We start from the raw sequence: 18,614 nt of genomic DNA on the forward strand, positions 1-18,614 counted from the left end.
GGAAATTGTGTGGCTTTTTTTTTTTTTTTTGTAGTTTTTGTCTGTGATATGAGTTGTTCCTGAAAAGTTGATGCAGTTTTTAAATGTTGAGACACCAATGTGAGAATTTCTTGGTTTATTTTGCGAATGAGATCTGTGTGTTTGGGGCTACAAAGAAAGGACTGTTTATATGAACGGACCACCGCACAGTGGTGTGAGGCTCGCTCTCTGGTAGACGAAGGCACAAACCGGAAATGGTACAAGAAATCTCTGCAATGGGGAAAAGCCATGAACCGTTGTAGTAAAAAGCCACAATCCGACTGTAGATGAACATAGACATTATAAAGAAGAGTAGGCGCTGCATTGGTTGCTGTGGTGCAAGAAATGCGGCTACCATCTTGGGCCAGTCATCGTAGTGATTCTATCACAAGGCCGATGGTAGACGAACAGGCATAAGGAGTAGGCGCCGCATTGGTTGCTGAGGTGCAAGAAATGTGGCCGCCATCTTGGAGCGGTCATGGTAGTGATTCTATCACAAGGCACAGTGAAGGTTTGATTTTATAATCTTACTTTCTTTTTTTAATCTTTCTAACGTGAAATACCAAGTGTTCCAATACTTTTGGAGGGCACTATATCCTATGCTTAGGAGTGTGGTATTACTGTTTTAACCCTTAGATGCATAAGTGGGTCAAAAATGACCTGGTGAGGTTGTTTTCTTGAAATATATTTATAATGAAAATTTTTTATCATTTCATATTCCAGGTATTCCTCAAAAAACATGTTTTTGATATAATGACATTTACATTTTGAACTTACCTTTTATACATTTTAAGAAATTGTAGTTTTTGTATTACTACCCCAAGCTTCCATAAGTGGGTCAAAAATGACTTGCATGCATTTTCTATGGAATCCAAAGGAAACCTTTGATTCTTATCAACTGTGGCTGTCAGGAATAAATTAACTGCAGACCACACTGACTATATCAGAAGTCTCATTCCTCAGGAAATACATTTGATGATAAGAGGACCAAAGCATTCAGACTGGAAACAGACCATATTCCGCCATGTATGGGACCTGTTCCTGGGCAACTGCAGACAGCGATTCATCCCCAGTGATTGTTTCACTGTGGATGAACAGCTTGTGCCATTCAGGGGTAGGTGCAAGTTTCTACAGTAAGGCCGCCAAGTACGGCCTAAAGATCTTCTGGGTTTGTGATGCACACATCCCCTATGCAATAGATGGTATACAACCCCTGGCAAACATTATGGAATCACTGGCCTCGGAGGATGTTCATTCAGTTGTTTAATTTTGTAGAAAAAAAGCAGATCACAGACATGACACAAAACTAAAGTCATTTCAAATGGCAACTTTCTAGCTTTAAGAAACACTATAAGAAATCAGGAAGAAAAATTGTGGCAGTCAGTAACAGTTACATTTTTAGACCAAGCAGAGGGGGGAAAAAAATTATGGAATCATGAAAAACAAAAGAACGCTCCAACACCACTGGTATTTTGTTGCACCACCTCTGGCTTTTCTAACAGTCTCTGAGGCATGGACTTAATGAGTGACAAACAGTACTCTTCATCAATCTGGCTCCAACTTTTTCTGATTGCTGTTGCCAGATCAGCTTTGCAGGTTGGAGCCTTGTCATCGACCATTTTCTTCAACTTCCACCAAAGATTTTCAATTGGATTAAGATGGGGACTATTTGCAGGCCATGACATTGACCCTATGTGTCTTCTTGCAAGGAATGTTTTCACAGTTTTTACTCTATGGCAAGATGCATTATCTTAAAATGATTTCATCATCCCCAAACATCCTTTCAATTGATGGGATAAGAAAAGTGTCCAAAATATCAACGTAAACTTGTGCATTTATTGATGATGTAAAGACAGCCATCTCCCCAGTGCCTTTACCTGACATGCAGCCCCATATCATCAATGACTGGAAATTTACATGTTCTCTTCAGGCAGTTATCTTTATAAATCTCATTGGAACGGCACCAAACAAAAGTTCCAGCATCATCACCTTGCCCAGTGCAGATTCGAGATTCATCACCGAATATGACTTTCATCCACAGTCCACGATTGCTTTTCCTTAGCCCATTGTAACCTTGTTTTTTTCTGTTTAGGTGTTGATGGCTTTCATTTAGCTTTTCTGTATGTAAATCCCATTTCCTTTAGGCGGTTTCTTAAAGTTCGGTCACAGACGTTGACTCCAGTTTCCTGCCATTCGTTCCTCATTTGTTTTGTTGTGCATTTTCGATTTTTGAGACATATTGCTTTAAGTTTTCTGTCTTGACGCTTTGATGTTTTCCTTGGTCTACCAGTATGTTTGCCTTTAACAACCTTCCCATGTTTGTATTTGGTCCAGAGTTTAGACACAGCTGACTGTGAACAACCAACATCTTTTGCAACATTGCGTGATGATTTGTGTCATGTCTGTGATCTGCTTTTTTTCTACAAAATTAAACAACTGAAATGAACATCCTCCGAGGCCGGTGATTCCATAATTTTTGCCAGGGGTTGTAGTTTACCCGGGGAGACAACAGGAGAAGAAGTTCAGAAGAATCTGGGGAAACATTGTCCAGCAATTGTGTCGTAGATTTAGAAACACAGATTGCAACATCACCATGGATACCTTTTTCATCAGTGTGCCTCTTGCACGGCATCTCCTGGAGAAGGAACTCACTATTGTGGGGACTCTACGTTACAGCAAGCCAGACATCCCTCTGATGAAGCCTTCCAAGTCCCGGGAGGTTTACAGCACAGAGTTTGGATTCAACAACAGCCTTACCATGGTCAGCTATGTCAGAAAGAAAGGAAAATCTGTTGTGCTCCTGAGTACGATGCACCACGACACAGTAGTGGATGAAAATAGAAAGAAAAAAATAGAAGTGATCACATTTTACAACAAGACGAAAGGTGTAGACACCACTGATCAGATGGTTGGGACCTACACCTGCAAGCGCTAAGCACAGAGGTGGCCCATGGTTCTGTGGTACAACCTAATTGACATCGCCGCCTTGATTGCCTGCACCTTTTTCACAGCTCAGCACCCAGAATTCAAGAGCGGCATCAACAATGCACGACGGCACTTCCTCAAAGAGCTGTCAAAGGAGTTTGTCACACCACACGAGTCAACTGGAAGGCTGCCCCCAACTGCAAACCCCGATTATTGAAGCAATGGAAAGGTGTGGGGTGACAAAAGCCACAACCCAGCCACAGGAAAGAAGCAGACAGGGCCAACCAAAGAGGAAGAGGTGTCAGATCTGCCCAAGCAACAAAGATCGCAACGTCAAAAATAGGTGTTCACATTGTTCGAATGCTGTTCTGGGTAATTTTCTTTTTTCAAAAATGTTAAAAAAAAAGAAAGATATTTCAAACATAAAATCATTCTTGTGTGGTCCTAAAGATAATACTAAATATTGTACAAGTGATTATTTTTAACCAAAATAACAAAAATGGCTTAAAAACACATTGATTCTAATATGGGTCATTTTTGACCCACTTATGGAAGAGTGTAGGGTCCAGTCACTCGTGCATCTAAGGGTTAAGAATGTTTAATTTTCACTTTGCTGCACTGTGTGAAATCATAGTCATATCTTATATTGATATGACAATATTGCAATATAATTTGGCCATATTGTAGGCAAAAAAAATGCTTAAAAAGGTGGGGGGGCCTGCTCTTCGGTGTGAAGAACAGAAACCCTTGATGGGTTTCATTTTCAAATTTAAAACTTTAAAAATTTAACAGGTTACAGAAAACTGAAATGACAAGTTTGCAGACTTTCCAAAGGCAGTGTTATTGTCAACGTGATAAAGTTACTCCCCCCCCCCCCTTTTTTTTTTTTTTAAGTTAGCTTATTTTGGCATGTTACAGTTGTTTCAGTTTCATGTTTGAGGGATTTCACTACTGGTGGGTGACGTCTAATCTGTTATTAACCTATGTGGTTATTTTTAAGAAGGGAAAATCAGGTTCCTGTTGGGGCAATTTTCCGGAATTTACTGTAAGTTTCTGTGTCACGCAGTACGTAACAGAGGCGTGGTCTGTGGGTTGACCCGCCCCCAACGTAGACCAGTCAGACGACGTATGGTCTCAGCACCACTGATCTGTATGTAGCACTGGATGGCTCATTGGCCAGTATTTTTGAAGCAAATCGGCCGCCATATTAGCACTCCCATGTGCCGCTCCTGAATGCTCTTCTACCGATCTTTAACCAGGTGCACGCAACTTTATTCTTTATGAGTTTGGTTAAAAAAAATGCCTTCATGTGCATGTGTGTATGACTGAAATGGAAAGTAATGAACAATAATTTGAAGAGTTCTATCCCTTAATCCAGCATATAGCCATAGATAATAGTGGCTTGTGTGCAGCCACATGTTGAGTTTTGTGTTGGACGAACTATTTTAAGACGTTTATTAGGTCTATTTGTGCATAGTTTTGGAGCTTTAGGTGTTGCTACGAGCTTCATTACTAATATTAGGCTGTACGTGTCATTTCAAGGGAAAACTAACTCTCTTGTAGCCAGTTAAGTGGTATTTTATTCTTTCACTGCAACTATTTAAAAAACATCCACTATTACTGTATTATCCATCATGACTTTTTTATCTATCCACTTTTGTTCTTGTTCATTTTTGTTCATGATAGATATATATCAATAAGCTTGCTGATGATTACACAAAACTTATATTAACTTTGATTAAAGAATCATAAATTTTAGAATTAAGTATTTGTCCCAGTGAGATATAATTGAGAATAGAAGGGGAGAAAGTGTCAAAGTACTAAAAGAAAGAGAATAAATAAATAGCTAATCGTGCCTAACATATACTAGGAGGGATGAAGGTTACATTATCTGGAGAACAAAAATAAGGAAATGAGAGAATCAGCTCAGTTATTACTTGAAATTGCTGACATTCTAATAAGCTGTCCGCATAACTTGCGAGTGGTAAGATGGCCGCCCTTTTATGCTTCAGCGGTTTGTATGGCGTCTGACTTACACTCCAGTCCAGCTGGTGGCGGTAATGCTCCACGAAGAACATCTTGATGGTAAAATACATAAATAAAAATGTAGCTGCGCTTTAGCTGTAAATGTTGTCCTTAGCTTATTTAGCGAGTTAAAACACGGGCTTCCTGTGTTTGCGACTTTCTTACTCGCTTCAAAGTTGGGTTTTGTAAACGACACCAAAACGGCGTCCCAATTATTATATTTATTTTTATTGAAAGCGAAGTCGAAGGTTGTCTCGACACTACCCACCAGGAGCTACAGGTGTCATGTGATCCGAGTGACGGTCACAGGCTTCCTGCTTTAATTTGGACAACAACTTTCCTCTTTGTCCACCGGCTACGATGAGAACAGCCTGAAAAGTAAATGAGCATCCTTATGGACAGCAGGAGACGGGACGCGGTGGACGATGGAGAGCGGAGTCTCATTAGACCGCCCGCTGCCAGCAGCGCTGACTCTCTGGACCAGAAGGTCGCCTCACCGAAGTTCGTCTACTTGTTGACAGTTTTCTCAGCACTGGGAGGATTTCTTTTTGGGTACGACACCGGGGTGGTCTCCGGGGCTATGCTGCTCCTAAAGAAGGAGATGAACCTGAGTGCCCTTTGGCAAGAGCTCCTGGTGTCCAGCACCGTAGGGGCTGCTGCCCTCTCGGCGCTGAGCGGAGGCTCCTTGAATGGATGGTTGGGACGCAAGATCTGCATCTTGGTGGCCAGCTTCCTCTTCGTTGTGGGCAGCATCGTCCTCGGTTTTGCTCCAGATAAGACGGTCCTTCTTGTTGGCAGGATTATAGTTGGTTTGGGTATCGGTGAGTGTGCTGTCAAGTTTTTTTTTTTGTTGTTTTTTTTTTTTCCTGAGACTATGCTTCATCTGGACTTGTATGTATCACATAACTGTTAGAACTTCCAGCACTCCTGGTTGGTTGTGCATGTGTTCCATTCAGTTTCTGGAAGGGTGTGGCATTAAAGCTCTGAAGAATGATGTCTCAGTTGCTCAGCAACCTTGTAATTGTTTTTTTTTTATGGGTTAGGAGTAAGGTACGAGTTCAGGTTTAATTGTTGTGAAATACATAAAAAGTTTGGAAATTTAAACAACACTTTTTGCATTTGGACAATGACAGCTTTGCAAACTTCTGGGAGTCTTGTGCAGTAGCATAATTCTGGTATGTTCCAGGTCCAATTCTGGAATATTTACAATTCACAAACTGTAAGGAACACATGCACCCATATATATATGTCTCATATTTTATAAGTAATGGAATCTGCCTCTTGTTTGTTTTTTTTGGGGGGGGGGTAAAACTTCCATTGATTTACTTCTGCTTTCATTATGTCAATTATCTTTTGTATATAGACTGTCTAGCTCACTTTTACCTTTAATTTCTTCACCAACTTTATATTTTGTTTTGTTTTTTTAGTCATTTTACAATTTTTTTTTAAAATTGACTGTAACTACTCCTTTTTTGTTTTCTCATTCCTTTTTCAGAAAAAATGATATTGCAGTTGATCTCTTCAGAAATGCAGTTACACAGGGCTCCCATAACACAGCTGGAGTTACTTCTCCATTACCATTCTGTCCAATATATTCTATAATTTTTTTCTGTTTTGAAATTGTTCCTTTATATGTGGGCCATTAAATATACTAGAATTTAGTCACCAGAATATTTTTATGGCGGCTGAACACAGAGGGAAATAAATATGGGAGCATGATCTGAAATATTCATAATCCCCATTCCACAGTCCATTATTCTATGTCTATCCTTTGTAGAAATCATGAACTAATCAGTTCTGGAATGAACAGTATGAGGGTTGGAGTCATGTGCATAGTTGCAAACCTCAGGGGGAAATTCTTTCCATACATCTATTATCCCATTGTTCTGCATTTGGCTGTTTATCTCTTTGGTCCCGTCAGAAATCTGCAATGTCAAGATTTCATCAATTAATTGCACAATAAATGTAACCAGTATATTTATATATCTCTCTATATACAGTGAGGAAAATAAGCATTTGAACACCCTGCGGTTTTGCAAGTTCTCCCACTTAGAAAAAATGGAGGGGTCTGAAATTTTCATCTTGGGTGCATATCCACTGTGAGAGACATAATCTAAAAAAAAAAATCCAGAAATCACAATGTATGATTTAAAAAAAAAAAAAAAATTATTTGTACTTTATTGCTGCAAATAAATATTTGAACACCTACCAACCAGCAAGAATTCTGGCTCACACAGACCTGTTCATTTTTCTTTAAGAAGCCCTGTTATTCTACACTCTTTACCTGCATTAGCTGCACCTGTTGGACTTGTTACCTGTATAAAAGACACCTGTTCACACACTCAATCAATCACACTCCAACCTGTCCACCATAGCCAAGAACAAAGAGCCGTCTAAGGACACCAGGGACAAAATTCTAGACCTGCACACAGCTGGGATGGACTACATGACAACAGACAAGCAGCTTGGTAGATGACAACAACTGTTATGATTATTTATTAGAAAGTGGAAGAAACACAAGATCAAATCAAATAAATTTTATTTATATAGCACCAAATCACAACAACAGTTGCTCCAAGGTGCTTTATATTGCAAGGCAAAAGCCATACAATAATTACAGAAAAACCCCAACGGTCAAAATGACCCCCTATGAGCAAGCACTTGGCGACAGTGGGAAGGAAAAACTCCCTTTTAACAGGAAGAAACCAGCAGAACCAGGCTCAGGGAGAGGCAGTCTTCTGCTGGGACTGGATGGGGCTGAGGGGAGAGAATCAGGAAAAAGACATGCTGTGGAAGACAGCAGAGATCAATCACTAATGATTAAATGCAGTGGTGCATACAGAGCAAAAAGAGAAAGAAACACTCAGTGCATCATGGGAACCCCCCAGCAGTCTAAGTCTATAGCAGCATAACTAAGGGATGGTTCAGGGTCACCTGATCCAGCCCTAACTATAAGCTTTAGCAAAAAGGAAAGTTTTAAGCCTAATCTTAAAAGTAGAGAGGGTGTCTGTCTCCCTGATCCGAATTGGGAGCTGGTTCCACAGGAGAGGAGCCTGAAAGCTGAAGGCTCTGCCTCCCATTCTACTCTTAAAAACCCTAGGAACTACAAGTAAGCCTGCAGTCTGAGAGCGAAGCGCTCTATTGGGGTGATATGGTACTATGAGGTCCCTAAGATAAGATGGGACCTGATTATTCAAAACCTTATAAGTCAGAAGAAGAATTTTAAATTCTATTCTAGAATTAACAGGAAGCCAATGAAGAGAGGCCAATATGGGTGAAATATGCTCTCTCCTTCTAGTCCCCGTCAGTACTCTAGCTGCAGCATTTTGAATTAACTGAAGGTTTTTCAGGGAACTTTTAGGACAACCTGATAATAATGAATTACAATAGTCGAGCCTAGAGGAAATAAATGCATGAATTAGTTTTGCAGCATCACTGAGACAAGACCTTTCTAATTTTAGAGATATTGCGCAAATGTAAAAAAGCAGTCCTACATATTTGCTTAATATGCGCATTGAAGGACATATCCTGATCAAAAATGACTCCAAGATTTCTCACAGTATTACTAGAGGTCAGGGTAATGCCATCCAGAGTAAGGATCTGGTTAGACACCATGTTTCTAAGATTTGTGGGGCCAAGTACAATAACTTCAGTTTTATCTGAATTTAATTCCTGCAGTTTAACTAATTGGTGTGTGTCCTCTGGCTTCATGGATAGATAAAGCTGGGTATCATCTGTGTAACAATGAAAATTTAAGCAATGCTTTCTAATAATACTGCCTAAGGGAAGCATGTATAAAGTGAATAAAATTGGTCCTAGCACAGAACGCTGTGGAACTCCATAATTAACCTTAGTCTGTGAAGAAGACTCCCCATTTACATGAACAAATTGTAATCTATTAGATAAATATGATTCAAACCACCACAGCGCAGTGCCTTTAATACCTATGGCATGCTCTAATCTCTGTAATAAAATTTTATGGTCAACAGTATCAAAAGCAGCACTGAGGTCTAACAGGACAAGCACAGAGATGAGTCCACTGTCTGAGGCCATAGAAGATCATTTGTAACCTTCACTAATGCTGTTCTGTACTATGATGAATTCTGAAACCTGACTGAAACTCTTCAAATAGGACCATTCCTCTGCAGATGATCAGTTAGCTGTTTTACAACTACCCTTTCAAGAATTTTGAGAGAAAAGGAAGGTTGGAGATTGGCCTATAATTAGCGAAGATAGCTGGGTCAAGTGATGGCTTTTTAAGTAATGGTTTAATTACTGCCACCTTAAAAGCCTGTGGTACATAGCCAACTAATAAGATAGATTGATCATATTTAAGATCGAAGCATTAATTAATGGTAGGGCTTCCTTGAGCAGCCTGGTAGGAATGGGGTCTAATAGACATGTGATGGTTTGGAGGAAGTGACTAATGAAAATAACTCAGACAGAACAATCGGAGAGAAAGAGTCTAACCAAATACCAGCATTACTGAAAGCAGCCAAAGATAACGATATGTCTTTGGGATGGTTATGAGTAATTTTTTCTCTAATAGTTAAAATTTTATTAGCAAAGAAAGTCATGAAGTCATTACTAGTTAAAGTTAAAGGAATACTTGGCTCAGTAGAGCTCTGACTCTTTGTCAGCCTGGCTACAGTGCTGAAAAGAAACCTGGGGTTGTTCTTATTTGCTTCAATTAGTGATGAGTAGTAAGATGTCCTAGCTTTACGGAGGGCTTTTTTATAGAGCAACAGACTCTTTTTCCAGGCTAAGTGAAGATCTTCTAAATTAGTAAGACGCCATTTCCTCTCCAACTTACGGGTTATCTGCTTTAAGCTGCGAGTTTGTGAGTTATACCACCGAGTCAGGCACTTCTGATTTAAGGCTCTCTTTTTCAGAGGAGGTACAGCATCCAAAGTTGTGCTCAATGAGGATGTAAAGCTATTGACGAGATAATCTATCTCACTCACAGAGTTTAGGTAGCGATTCTGCACTGTGTTGGTATATGGCATTGGAGAACATAACAAAGTGGTGGGTGGACTCATTTACATTTTGAGCAAAGCCAATTGAGTCTAATAATAGATTAAATGCAGTGTTGAGGCTGTCATTCTCAGCATCTATGTGGATGTTAAAATCGCCCACTATAAGAATCTTATCTGAGCTAAGCACTAAGTCAGACAAAAGGTCTGAAAATTCACAGAGAAACTCACAGTAACGAGCAGGTGGACGATAGATAACAACAAATAAAACTGTTTTTTGGGACTTCCAATTTGGATGGACAAGACTAAGAGTCAAGCTTTCAAATGAATTAAAGCTCTGTCTGGGTTTTTGATTAATTAATAAGCTGGAGTGGAAGATTGCTGCTAATCCTCCCCCTCGGCCTGTGCTACGAGCATTCTGACAGTTAGTGTGACTCGGGGGTGTTGACTCATTTAAACTAACATATTCATCCTGCTGTAACCAGGTTTCTGTAAGGCAGAATAAATCAATATGTTGATCAATTATTATATCATTTACTAACAGGGACTTAGAAGAGAGAGACCTAATGTTTAATAGACCACATTTAACTGTTTTAGTCTGTGGTGCAGTTGAAGGTGCTATATTATTTTTTCTTTTTGAAATTTTATACTTAAATAGATTTTTAATATGCTTAAATAGATTTTCTCCCTCGGTCTGGGATTCCATGCAAGATCTCACTTTGTGGGGTAAGGATGATTCTAAGAAAGCTCAGAACTACACAGGAGGACCTGGTCAGTGACCTGAAGAGAGCTGGGACCACAGTCACAAAGATTAGATTAGTAACACATGGTGCTGTCATGGTTTAAAATCCTGCAGGGCAGCAAGGTCCCCCTGCTCAACCCAGCACATGTCCATGCCTGTTTGAAGTTCACCAGTGACCATCTGGATGATCCAGAGGAGGCATGGGAGAAGGTCATGTGGTCAGATGAGATTTTTGGAATCAATTCCACTTACCATGTTTAGAGGATGAGAACAACTCCAAGAAAACATCCCAACCGTGAAGCATGGGGGTGGAATCATCATACTCTGGCAGTGCTCTTTTGCAAAGGGGACAGGACGACTGCACCGTATTGAAGGGAGGATGGATGGGGTCATGTATTGCGAGATTTTGGCAAACAACCTCCTTCCCTCAGTAAGAGCATTGAAGATGGGTCATGGCTGGGTCTTCTAGCATGACAATGACCCCAAACACACAGCCAGGGCAACTAAGGAGGGGCTCCGTAAGAAGCATTTCAAGGTCCTGGAGTGGCCTGGTCAGTTTCCAGACCTGAACTCAATAGAAAATCTTTGGAGGGAGCTGAAACTCCAAACCTGAAAGATTTGGAGATGATCTTTATGGAGGAGTGGACCAAAATCCCTGCTGCAGTGTGTGCAAACCTGGTCAAGAACTACAGGAAACGTTTGACCTCTGTAATTGCAAACAAAGGCTACTGTACCAAATATTAGCATTGATGTTCACAGGTGTTAAAATACTTAATTGCAGCAGTAACATACAAATAAATTATTAAAAAATCATACATTTTTTTTTTTTAGTAAGTAAGTAAAATTTATTTCTAAAGCACATTTAAACACAGTTTACACTGACCAAAGTGCTGTACATAGTTAAAAATAAATAAGTAAATAGGCAGGAAATATACAAAGAAACAAAACAACTGATTACAACATCAGCAGCAAGATACAAACACAACAATCATTGACATGACAAAACATGGCATAACCAGTTAGCGGTTAATTAGTAGGGAATGCTAGTGTAAAAAGGTGTGTCTTGAGCTTGAATTTAAAAACAGTAATAGATGGGGCATCTCTGATATCAGGAGGCAGATGGTTCCATAGTCGGGGACCAGCGACTGCAAAAGCTCTGTCCCCTTTTAACTTGAGGCGAGTTCGGGGGACATGAAGGAGACCTTTACTGGAAGATCTCAGAGACCTGGGAGCAACAGCAGGATGAATGACAGTAGCTATGTAGTTAGGGGCCAGGCCATGAAGAGCTTTAAAACCATTAACAGTCATTTAAATTGGATCCTGTACTGGACAGGAAGCCAGTGTAATGTGGCTAGGACAGGTGAGATATGTTCATGTTTTTTCCTGTTAGTAAGCAACCTAGCAGCAGCATTTTGGACCATTTGAAGCCGTGACACCAGTGATGAGGGAGACCAAAGTAAAGGGAGTTACAGTAGTCTAGACGTGAAGTTATAAAGGCATGGATAACTTTTTCCAGGTCACTGTAACACAGAACAGATTTGAGTTTTGCAATAATTCTTAATTGATAGAAACTAGTTTTAACAACAGAAGAGATTTGTTTGTCAAAAGTGAGTTGGGAGTCTAGAATTACACCCAGGTTTCTTGTATAGGTTTTGACAAATGGAGTGAGTGAGCCAACATTCCTGGAGATGGAGTTAATGGATTTTAGGGGCCAAAGATTATGACCTCAGTTTTATCCTCATTTAACTGGAGGAAGTTATTGGCCATCCAGATTTTAATTTCTTTCAGGCAATCCAGGAGAGGCTGCAGGGAATTTCCAGATTTGAGAGGAAGATACAACTGAGAATCGTCATCATAAAAGTGGAATGAAATATTAAATTTTCTGATTATGTTCCCCAATGGAAGCATATATAAACAGAAAAGAACAGGACCCAGGATGGACCCCTGAGGGACCCCATTAGACACAGGGGCAGGGGGTGAGGAATACTGGCCTATAGACACAGAAAAGGTTCTTTGCTGGAGGTATGAGTGGAACCATTTTAATGCAGAAACCTTAATCCCAACCCACTGTTCAAGCCGGGTCAACAAAGTTGTGTGGTCTACAGTGTCAAATGCTGCACTCAAATCTAACAGGATAAGGATAGCATTGTCACCAGAGTCGAGAGTGAGCAGCAGGTCGTTTGTTACTTTTAACAGGGCTGTCTCAGTGCTATGGCGGGCCTTAAAGCCAGATTGAAATGGCTCCAGGCTCTCTGCTGAATTGAGAAAGGAAAGCAGCTGTGTTAACACAACTTTTTCCATAATTTTGGAAATGAATAGTAGTTTGGAAATGGGCCTAAAAAATTTTTAAACATTTTGGGTCAAGGTTATGTTTTTTAAGCAGAGGCTGAACTTCTGCATGCTTAAAACAGGTGGGAACAAAAGCATTAGCAAGGCAGGAATTTAAGATGATTTGAATGCCTGGACCAATGACATCAAATGCATCTTTGATAATTCGGGAAGGGATTGGATCATAAGGAGCTGTTGAAGTTTTCATGTGTTTAACAATATCCCCCAATTCAGTATATGAAACTGCTTCAGAGTGGTCAAAGATAGCTGTGGCACTGAAGAAGTGTGGGAGGGTTTCAGATACAGCAGGAGAAAACTGTGCCCTAATGCGGTTAATTTTCTCAATGAAAAACTTTTGAAATTTGTTGCAGAGGTCAGTAGATGCCTCGACCTCTGGGGATCCCTGGGGGTTAACAATGGAATTGATGCAATTAAACAAAATTTTTGGCCGGTGGGAGTGTTTTTCTATGATGTCAGAATAATGCTTAGCTCTAGCTTTCTTAGCAGCAGATTGAAAATCTAACAGAGAAGTTCTGAAAATTTCTAAGGATACCATGAGGTGGTCTTTCTTCCATTTCTGCTCAGCTCTACGGCAAACCTGCCTGAGGAGGCGGGTAGATTCATCAAGCCACTGTTGGGATTTGAAATTGGCACGTCTGAATTTAAGAGGGGCCACAGTGTCTAAGATGGCAACACAGGAATTATTGAAAAGAAGCATCAACTCCTCTGGACTAGAGAGGAGCTGATGTGCAGTGGAAAGACTAGTGGTAGTGTCATTTATTAAATAAGATTCAGAGAAATTCTTTACAGTGCAAGAGTTAATGTGAAGGGACTAATGGCCCAAGGATCTGGTTGTAAACAAGGGGTGACATAACTTTACATTGAACACAATAGGTGTATGATCTGAGATAGATATGTCCTCAAAGCACATGGAATCAATGGAAAACCCATAGGTTAAAATGAGATCTAGAGTGTGGCCATGAACATGGGTTCGCTGATTAATGTGTTGGGTAAGGCCAAAAGATTCCAATAAAGAACAGAACTCGCTAAGCATGGGTTTTCCAGGGCAGCAGACATGAATATTAAAATCACCTGAAACCAACAGTTGGTCATAGAATGTAACATAATGAGACAGGAGAGTTGAAAACTCATTTATGAAGTTTTTATCTGATTTTGGCGGTCACACACCAAGTACACACACCAATGGGGTTGTCGCAGAGTCAACTTTTACGCACTGAACTTCAAATGATGAAATGCGCTGAACAGGAATTGACTGTACCTTGAATCGGTTTTTAAAAACCAAAGCTACTCCACCACCTCTACCCGAACCTCTCGGAGTGCTTATATATGAACAGTTTGCGGGGCAAAGCTCACCGAAGACGGATGTCTCACCAGCGCCGTCACCGATCCATGTCTCTGTTAAAAACAGTAGGTCCAGATCACGCTGAGTGAAGAAGTCGTTTAGAAGAAAGCTCTTGTTTAACATGGACCTGTGTTCAATAATGCGACTTTTGCCGCGAGGTATTCCAAAGGCTGTGAGGATTGAGAGCGATGCAGTGGGCGAATATTCAGGAAGTTCACACCGCCGCATCGGACGCGCGGCCTTAGGGGAGCTGCCGAGAACTCAGACATCACAGACCGAGCTGGAGAGATGGATAGATGGCAGGAGTATCTCATGTTCCACCATCGACGGGTCAGGTAGAAGCCTCTGTGTCCGCCCGCGTAGTCGACGGAACGCCTGAGAAAAGTTTGCGCAGCGGTCACTGTTATGTGTCGATGCGGATTGAGGAGCGAACCTGCGTCAGACAGGACCCAGCGCTAAAAATAACCAGAAAGCGGTTCCAAACAAAAACTATTTATTATACACCTGTGTTTAAAAGTGTAAAAACATAAAAAACAACGTCCCTCTGGTGGAGTGATCCGCGGCTCGCTCTCCAGCGCCCGCAAGGATTAAAGCCGGTGCTCCTGGACTTCCTACCACCGCCAAACACCCCCCAGGTGGACACGACAAACTGATTCTCTGTGAAGCAAAGAGACGGTGAGGTAAGTCAACAGATACAACTATATCTTCCAATAAACACACGCTGCCAGCAACACACTCAGGTCAGTGTCCTTTTTTTTTACTTTATGCAAATGAGCAGCTTCTCACAACAAGTGGAGGATCACTTATCCTTCACGCCACAGCAGTGAGAAGCAAACTGCGCAATTCTCTTTACAATTCCAGTATACTGTGTAACAAAACACCAAGTTACTATCAACAAGTACCTAAACACTTAATTACCTTTCGTGTGTGCTGACAGCATGTGTCCTCACCCCTCCCTGCTTCACGGGCTCGAAGTGTCAAACCCAGGCGCGGTCCTCAGCGTCTCACAAACGAACGTCACAAGGTCGATTTCCCGGCAGTTCTGCTTGAATCACACATGACTTAAATGCAGAACGCCATCCAATTATCTGCTTCAGCTGCAAGTCGTCCAGGTTGCACATGAGCACCGATCACAGGTGCTTTCCATGATGTTGATGAGGGTGAAGACTCTTCAGCCAGCACCTTCTTCACAGACAAATCAGCCCTCATGCCACCTGGAGAGCAAAGAAAAGAACACCAAAACATCCAGCCACGCCCCCCCCCAACACACAACAGGTCACACTCGCAAAACTCCTCATACGAACTCGGATAACACTGCGTTTCCCTCTGGTCCTGCGCCGCTTCTTCTTGCACTTGGAAATGCAACAGGAGAGCTGGCGGACGCATTCCACGGGACAATTTATAAACATAGGGTGACATCTGTTGAATACACCTGAACATCCAGTAGTCTGTTGCCTCACGGAGGTTTGGATATGGACCAGTATCGATCGATCATAGGTTCTTAGGGCATAGGAGCTATTCCAGAGCAGCAGCAGTAAGAACACAGACAAACAGGTAAGCACAGGTAGGAGCTTACGGCAAGCCGACAAACACACTGGCGCCATCTTGCACCACACCTTTGGAAGGTGTGTGCAAGTTCTCCCACTTTTTTCTAAGTGGGAGAACTTGCAAAATCGCAGGGTGTTCAAATACTTATTTTCCTCACTGTAGATCGATATCCATCTGTCTCTCTCTATATATGTGCATATATATTGGTTGAATTCTTTTTGTACCAGCCCAGACTCTGCGTTCTGAGGGCGCAGGACTACTTTGTGTCCCTAGGGTGAATAAAAAGTCTACAGGCCACAGAGTCTTCTCTTATCGTGCCTCTGTTTTGTGGAATGATCTCCCTATGGAGATAAACAGTCAGATTCTGTAGAGACATTCAAGTCCAGACTTAAGATGCATTTATTTATTCTTTCTCTTGTATGGCAGCATACCGGTATAGTATGGTATTATGCTTTCTATCCCTTTAACTCATCTTATTAGTAGTGGAACAGGTTTTGACCTCAATTCATCTAAATTCTGGGTCTGTTAGTGAAGCTCAGGGCTAGCATCCGGCAATCACCTTACTATTCTCTCTGCTTCCCTGTCAATTTGCTGCTGGTGAACTCATACCTTAGGTGCAGTTATTTCCGGCCGACGGATTCTGCTCTTTTTCTCTCTGTCCGAGAGACCAATGACAACGCGTAAGGCTGACTGCTGCGCACCACAGACCACTGGACTGACCATGAGATGCCCTGGCTGAAGCTGATGCAGCACCCTGCAGTCTGCTTGTGGAATGTACTCCTCCATGAGGACAGCTTGTACTATGGCCCATTGATGATGTAATGGATGGATGCTGGCCCTGCACCCCAGGGTGCAGGACAACTCCCTGCGTGTGGCACCAATGACTGTGTGCTCATCTCAATAATACACTTTGTTTTTGATGCTATTCTGGTTTTTCTGTTTTCCGTTTCACGAGCTTGGTGAAAACTTTGTAAAAATCTTGTAAGTGTTTGAATGGTCTAAGAAGTGGGTCACCCCTCTGAGTCTGGTCTGCTTGAGGTTTCTTTCTCAGTATCATCAGAGGGAGTTTTTCCTTTCCACTGTCACCCGTGTGCTTGCCCTAGGGGTTTGTAAGGTTAGACCTTAGTTGTGTGAAGCACCTTGAGGCAGCTTTGTTGTGATTTGGCACTGTATTAATTAAATTAATTGTCTGCCTGTTACCATTAGAGGAATCTTATTTGGAATTTGCACGTGTTAAAATCTCCCCTGTCGATAAGTATACCATGTGTTTATGAAGCTGACAGATTAAATAACCTGAAAAAAATTGTCACGACTTGATGAAGCATATATATATTTAGAAAAGTTATAAAGCTCTCATCTATGTTTTCTTTGACCAACGTAAGTCTTCCATCTTTGTTTTTCAGTTCAAAGGCATCTTATATCTTTGGATATTAAAATTGCAGCCCCCTTCTCTATGACCTGATTTATGTGATGAGTAAAAAAAAAAGTCTATTTGAAACATTCTATTAAGTTTTCAATGTTTAATGTCTGAAAGATGAGTTTCTTGCAAGTGCTGTTTCTTTCTTCTCGGGAAGAATCTTAGACCTTTTAATGGGACTAAGGATTCCATTAACATTAAATGATATTATCTTCATCGAGCCGGACATTGTACCTTGCATGGTTCATGGTTTCTCAGCCAAATTCATTTATCCATCAGATGATGTGACTTTTCTGCTCAACTCCCTTGTCTTATAGGAAATCCAACACAGCAGTGTTTAACACAACAAAATAAAAACATTAAATGAACTCAGAAACCTGCACCAAGTAGCAGAAAAATGACTAAAAAGTATAAACCATTGTGTTTGATTTTGACAATGGTCCTTTCAGAGCAGACTGGGTAAAGCTTTGGGCAGACTTTCTCAAAGAGTGGTCCATGAGCGCCCACTAGTGGCCAACCAGTATATTTCTTCAAATGTCACATTTTAAACTAATGTCTTATTTTTCTAACTTAAATTTTTTTCCTCAAACTCTTTAAAAATGCCTCCAAAGTCTAAAAGATAGAAATATACTGCTGTAGTGGTAAGCGGACTGATTGTTTTTGGATATTTGGGGAGGTAGATGGTCTGTGAGATTTATTTATTTTTGATTAAGTGGTCCTTGGCCGATAAACTTTGATAAACACTGGCTTCGATAGCCATGTAGCTCTGCAGAGTGCACGTCTCACTCGTAGGGAAGGCCATTAATAAAGTCTGGACAGATGGTTCATAGTCTGTAAACAGTAAATCTCTGTCCTGACACAAACATCAGGGATAGTTGCAGGGATTTTCCAAATCCAAACGACAAACAAAATGTTAATTCTGACCTGTATTCATGTTGTTTCATTAAATCAGTTTTAGTTTTAAATCATTGTTCACTGCGCTTCAGCTGGATGTGATTATCTGAAGATCTGGAGCTTCTCTATGTACATCAGTTTTTGTCACTGTCTTGTGTCTTGACCTTCACCTGATTGACCTTTGACTGACCTTGCGTGGCAAATTCTGTAATCTGCGTACATGTGTGTACAGTGTTTGATCCACAGTAGGTTGAAAATCAAATACTTTGAACTCTGTGACACTAACTTTTGTCAAAATGAACTCTCGATGTTCACACGCATAACAAGCTTGGGATAAATTGGCTAAAGGACCTGGGAAGAGTAGGCCTACGTACACCATGA

At 41.0% G+C, this 18,614-nt stretch overlaps 1 protein-coding gene across 6 annotated transcripts in view; it reads left to right on the forward strand.

Annotated features, from left to right (window-relative positions):
- Positions 1-5,015: 5,015 nt before the first annotated feature.
- LOC117515331 (proton myo-inositol cotransporter-like) overlaps positions 5,016-18,614 on the forward strand; it is a 50,111-nt gene continuing 36,512 nt past the window's right edge. For 2 of the 6 annotated variants that reach the window (XM_034175832.1, XM_034175833.1), the window contains exon 1: positions 5,016-5,789. In XM_034175832.1, coding sequence (XP_034031723.1) covers positions 5,351-5,789 — 439 coding nt within the window. In that variant the 5' untranslated portion in view covers positions 5,016-5,350. The remainder of the gene's footprint in view (positions 5,790-18,614) is intronic. The other 4 variants (XM_034175834.1, XM_034175835.1, XR_004562127.1 and 1 more) reach the window with 2 other exon arrangements.

Source organism: Thalassophryne amazonica, chromosome 8 (genome assembly GCF_902500255.1).
Source record: "Thalassophryne amazonica chromosome 8, fThaAma1.1, whole genome shotgun sequence".
Lineage (NCBI taxonomy): Eukaryota > Metazoa > Chordata > Actinopteri > Batrachoidiformes > Batrachoididae > Thalassophryne > Thalassophryne amazonica.